Source organism: Engraulis encrasicolus, chromosome 16 (genome assembly GCF_034702125.1).
Source record: "Engraulis encrasicolus isolate BLACKSEA-1 chromosome 16, IST_EnEncr_1.0, whole genome shotgun sequence".
Classification (NCBI taxonomy): domain Eukaryota; kingdom Metazoa; phylum Chordata; class Actinopteri; order Clupeiformes; family Engraulidae; genus Engraulis; species Engraulis encrasicolus.
In genome coordinates, this window is record NC_085872.1 from 36,587,235 (window position 1) to 36,593,234 (window position 6,000).

Below are 6,000 nucleotides of genomic sequence, written 5' to 3' on the forward strand. Positions count from 1 at the left end.
TCATGTGTAATGGGCTATTATATTATATTATATTACATTATATTATATTAGGGCAGTCATGGGTAAGCGGTTAGGGTGTCAGACTTGTAGCCCAATGGTTGCCGGTTCGACTCCCGACCCGCCAGGTTGGTGGGGGGAGTAATTAACCAGTGCTCTCCCCCATCTTCCTCCATGACTGAGGTACCCTGAGCATGGTACTGTCCTGCCGCACTGCTCCCTTGGGGCGCCATTGGGGGCTGTCCCCTTGCACGGGTAAGGCATAAATGCAATTTCGTTGTGTGCAGTGTGAAGTGAACACTTGTGTGCTGTGGAGTGCTGTGGCATAATGACAATGGGAGTTGGAGTTTCCCAGTTGGACTTTCACTTTCACATGATATTATATTATATTATATTATATTATATTATATTATATTATATTATATTATATTATATTATTTTTAATTTACAAACACACACTACTAGTGCCCCTACCAATCTGTGCCCCTACACCCAGAGCCCTTTATAAGAATTTATAAAGGGCTCTGCCTACACCCAATGGAAAGATACTGTACGGCGCTAGACCAATCAGCACGGCGTTTGTTATAGTGTCTGGTCAGCTGTTCCAGGAGAAACAAGAGAGATTAGGGGTGGCACTCTGCGTATCTGATGTGAAGTGGTCTCGGCATTCTGTTTCTGACTCCTTCTTGACGGAAGGTTGTCTTTTTTTTTTACATTCGTTGAGTTATCCGGTGACACGGGAGGGGATATTAATTGCCACTATTGCAACAATATTGGGTTGTCTACATTTTGTTGAGTATCGCCTTCTGTCGCTACTTCTAGGTCAGGTTAGCCAAAGTTGATTTCATGTGGAAATGCTAGCCAAGTGCGTCGCGTGTTCTAGATCGGTTTTAAATGTGTTGTAATGGTTTACGTAGGGGGTGGTTGCTTTCCTTTTGTCTCTATGGCCATTGTTTAACTTTTACATGTTGTTTGGCTCCTTAACGTTTGCTCTTGGTGGCAACAGTGAACTGTTCCAGTCACAACCTGAGGAGGCAGTTAGCTAGCCGGCTAACAGGCTAAGCTTTTATCGCGTCCCTCCTTGACGTTTGCGGGTTTATCGGATAACCTGGTTTGGTTGCAAAGTTAATGATCACGCCTGTAATGTGGGCAGGTGTGCTTTTAGCTTCTTTCGGCTCCACTAGTCAGTATTCATAGAGGCTGCATTGCAGCCGTTGCAAATACAAGACGAAGCAGCTAGCTCACAGCTAGCTTGCTGGCTGCTAATTTGTCAATAGTGCAGATTCTGGCAGAGTGTAGCCGATTTACAGCTGTAGCCACAAACTGGACAAGACGTTGGATTTATCGGGGTTTAAAGTGGGCTCAGCCGGAGTGCTGACCCCTCAAAAGAAAATGAAGAAGAGGAAGGAGCTAAATGCCCTCATTGGACTGAACGGGGACAGCAAGAGGAAGAAGACCAAGAAAGGATCAGGTCACAGACTTTTGCGTACTGAGCCTCCGGATTCAGAATCGGAAACAAGTTCAGAAGATGATTTTAATAACATCAGCAGCCTGAGCGTGTTTGGCAAGTAAGTGGAAACGGATCTAATTATGATTTCTATGTAATGGTGTTTTGAATCGCTTATGCTTAGCATCAAACATCTCATGTGTGTTGTTAATGTCTCCCTCTTCATAAAGAAGAAGTTACGCACAGTGTTGCAACATTTGCTACCCGCTGTGCGTGTTTATTGTGCTGGCTGCTTGCGTGATTGCCTGCGCTGGACTGATATGGATGCAGATCGCCCTGAAAAACGACCTGGACAACTTGAAGGAGAAGATCCATACGAGTAGGCAACTCATACACTTAACATTCGTCATTCCCTTATACTGTCTGTGTCATTGTCTTTTTGTGGTCTATCTATGGTTGGCCAGCTTGTTAGAGTGAATACCCTACCACTAACATGCCTCAGGCAGGCCCCTCAGCCTGGAGTTTTCAAGGCAATTACATGATTACTCACTGTTGGACAGCCTTCACATTTCATGCTTTGACTGCAGCTAAACCTGTCAGTAAAGCTGCTGTTGTTGAACATGTTTGTATCAACTGCAAGACACACCACTTAAGTTCACTGTGAAATTGTTCTTTACCTTCCAGTGGATTCTAGTCAACAAATGTCATCGCATGAAATTCCAAAGCTAAGCGAAGACCTGAAGTCCAAACAGAAGAAGCTTGAGGACCTGGAGAGTGGTGACAGGGGTTTGGAAACTCTGTGGTCTAATCTCACAGACATCAACAGAAAGGTAACTTGTGCTTATTTACGGGTCTTGGGCCTTTGGGTCACATTGTCCTAAGGTCAGTAGTAGTAGTAGCAGTAGTTTAAAAAAACCCTCACCGGATCATTTCGAGTTTATAATGCATCCATAATAGTGTATTTTAGTGGGATACGTGTTGCCTGTGTGATGCCTTCTAAGAGCACATTAAGTGGATTTACAAACCTTTGTACACTACACACACACACACACACACACACACACACACACACACACACACACACACACACACACACACACACACACACACACACACACACAAAACAGTTATACATCTTGACTCTTTCAGATAACTATACTGGACTCAGCAGTCAACCAGCTGAAAACAACCATCAAATCTGCAGCAAATTTGATAAATCTCCCATCCACAGTTGCAGAACTTCAGAAGGTAAAATTTGAGTCTCATCATGATCTGAATAGTATAACATAATGTGATTATCAGGGCAACTTGGTTAAAAGTTGAGTCAGAGTGAATTTTTGTTGTTGTTGTTGTTGTTTCTGTGTTTAGAGTGTTGCTACAATTGGCAGCACACTAACCAGCGTGCAGCATGATGTTAAAACCATTCAAACTGTCGTGGAAGACCAGAGGAAGGAAAGAGACCACCAGAAGAATGTTATGGTATTCATATCCTTTTTATGTTGATATATGATGTGATGCATTTGATTTATTTATTTTTATGTAGATTTGTTTTTTCTATTAAATGACTTCTGATTTACTATACTGAACTATGGCTGTAATGACTAGTTAAAAAAACCCTGCTTCTCTGAAGGTGTAGCACTGTCAATATGACCTACTAACTTCAGATGTGCTGACTGTGGTTATGATTTACAAATTCCAAAAAAAGCTAACCATTTCATGTTTTCTCGTGCAGAATGGCAGTGATAGAAAAACCGGTTTGAAATTGGATACCTTGTCAGAAAGAGGTGTGAACAGCAGCACGTGTGATGCTTTGAAACAGGTAGGACTTTCAGAGGTCAACAGAGCGAAATACTTGACAAATCTATCATCGCTTCCTTAACAGATCTGTCATTTCATTTATTAATTTATTTATTTGTGCAGGAGGTGGTGTACCTTCAGGAGACATTCAGTGAATTAAATGTCAGTCAGAAACTTCACCAGTCCTGGGCTACCATTCAGATGCGCAGTCTTCAATCCACCTTGTCAAATCTCACTGGAAGAGTGTTTTCGTTGGAGTCGCAGTCACCTTTCACGCAAGTGAAGCCAGATGTGAGTGGCCATGTTCAGAGATGTAGTTTTTGACCTGGAATTGTTGAGTAGTTGAGTAGATTAACATAAATTTATTCCGGAGGAAATTAAGATGTCAAGAAGCATAGATTGTTCCATAATACACGGCACAGCATACACATTATTGCACAGCATGTTAATCATGTAGTACAGGCATACATACATTCAGCCATAGGCAGAGAACACACACACACACACACACACACACACACACACACACACACACACACACACACACACAGAGACTACAAGCGGTGATTGGATTAAGGGTATATGGATGAAGAAACATTATTTTGTGGTTAAAATGTAATATGCTTTATGTCTAGGAGTTTGTGGCACCTTCAGAGCTGGGCAGAACTACTCAAGGAGTCCTGGACCAAACTGGTGGCAGCATCAAGAGTGTTGAGCCACCCATTTCTGCAGTCTCTGGTATGTATGGGGAAATAATTGTTTACTAGTGTTTCGCTGATTTTGTTTTTGTGAGGGGTTTTTTTGGTCTTCATGCCTTTTTATATAGAGGGGGAGAGAGAGATCAGGAAATTACCTCAGGTTGGGCTAGTCTGGTCTTACTGAACCGATTTCATTCCTACAGACTGTCTGAAACGGCCGAACTGAGAAACAAGTAATGTTGGGGCCGGGTGGGTGAAATTTGAAATGTGCATTTTATTTTACCCAATCGCTAACAGTTTGCCACAGCATTGAAAAAAAAGACTACTAGTGGGAGGGGTGAACTCTGCTGAAGTTTGAAATGTACCTAGCCCTCGTTGTCTTGTTGGTTGTCTGCTAACAAGACTAAAGTGCTCCCAGAACAACACATTTTTTTTGGAGTGGCTCATTTAAGTCTGGCAAGGCCAGATGGACTCGAACATGGGTCGCTGAATTTATGGTATGGCTCCTTAGTCCACTGAGCAATGGCGCTCCCAGTAGTGTTAAGCTTTTGTCCAATGCCTACATCCAAGGCTCTAAGTTATTATTTTTTATACACACGCACTAATGGGTCAAAATGGTTCACCAGCATTTGGCTGGTTGGCAATAGGTGTTAATTTAGAGCCCTGCCTACATTCCCCTCAGAAATGTGTTCATCTTTGTCTTTCCCGTAGGCTCTTCACAGTCAAACTCAAAGCCAACCAGACGACCAAGATTTCTTTCTCAAAAACGTGCTAAGAGAGACAAAGCCTCTCAGAAGACATCAGTACAAGGTAAATTTCCTCTGAGCAGTATATTATTTGTTTTTTATTGATTTATAGTCCTCTTCATTGACGTAGTTCATTGACATGGACATTCTCAACTGAGCCAGGTGTTTGTATAAAGGCACTCAAACGGTAAACATCATGGAGAAATGAAAGGACCTTGCTCCCTAGTTATCATAAAACTTGAAAGCCGTGCCTGTACTTTATCAGGCAATGGTAGTTTTTTTGAGTCTTGCCGTATAAAATGCTTTAAAAGTGAGTGCCATTACCTGCACAGTATTCCAGTTTCTGTAGTATTCCGATTACAAATGGAATATTGTCTGTAATTGGTTTAAAACAAGTTCTGGAACATTGTTTACATGTGTTGAACAGTGTTCTGCCATCATGATATTCCCAGAACGCTGACACATTTGGAATGAATAAGGAGTGAACACGACTTGTGCACAAATCAAATATTGCCACCATTCTATTTAAAATTGGAACATTACCTGCTTGTAACTGCAGTCAGTTAGTGTCATATATATTTTTTTTCCTGAACGGGCTTTGATCAACAAGTTGTCACAGGCAGTGACAACACATGATTGGTGCTGTGCAGCTGTGTGCCACTGTGTGTCACATTCCAAATATCTATTTTCAGACCTCGAGACCCTGTTCAAGTACATGGACTTGAACCCTGACTCTCCTGGCGTGTCCTACATGCAACTGCGGGAGCTTCTAGGTGCTGCCACACCAGCCGCCCATTTCCTTGAACCCTATGACCGCAATAGGGACCACAGGTACTCTCTGGCCGAGCTGAGGGCGGCTGCTGCAGCGCTGTGAGACAAGTGCCTACAGGAGGGGATTGGCTGAGGCTTTTACAGCTGCGATACGTCACGGTGTGGCAGTGCCTCATCTTTTTTCTCTTTCTTCAAAGTATCGTTTTTTGACATGTGGACTACTGTATACAGCAGTCACAGATCACACACCACCACAGACACCTCCCAGTTGTCAGCCATGGATCCCATGGTCAACTTTTTACAGTCGTTAAAAGCGGCAATGATTTGCTGTGTAATTCTGAAGACCTTTCCCTATATTCCAATGCACCTGAAAGAAGGCTCACGATTCATGGAATGTAAAGGAAATGTTTTTTTGTTTTTGTTTCATTTTCTCTTATACAATAGGGAGCATCAAACACCTCTTGAAAACTAAAACTTTGAAAAATCTCACTCTGCTCTAGCACTATTGATCATGTGCACCACCATAACTTTCTTAGAAATTTCT

At 42.4% G+C, this 6,000-nt stretch overlaps 1 protein-coding gene across 2 annotated transcripts; it reads left to right on the forward strand.

Annotated features, from left to right (window-relative positions):
- Positions 1-618: 618 nt before the first annotated feature.
- On the forward strand, positions 619-6,000 carry efcab14 (EF-hand calcium binding domain 14). Of its 2 annotated transcripts, none has more exons than XM_063219536.1 (10): positions 619-1,565; positions 1,675-1,823; positions 2,129-2,274; positions 2,594-2,692; positions 2,813-2,923; positions 3,177-3,263; positions 3,365-3,532; positions 3,877-3,979; positions 4,651-4,749; positions 5,378-6,000. In XM_063219536.1, the coding sequence occupies exons 1-10, from the start codon at positions 1,390-1,392 to the stop codon at positions 5,557-5,559; spliced, it is 1,320 nt and encodes a 439-aa protein (XP_063075606.1). In that variant the 5' UTR covers positions 619-1,389; the 3' UTR covers positions 5,560-6,000. The 2 variants fall into 2 exon arrangements, with proteins under 2 accessions (XP_063075606.1, XP_063075607.1); XM_063219537.1 differs by having other exon boundaries at positions 1,678-1,823.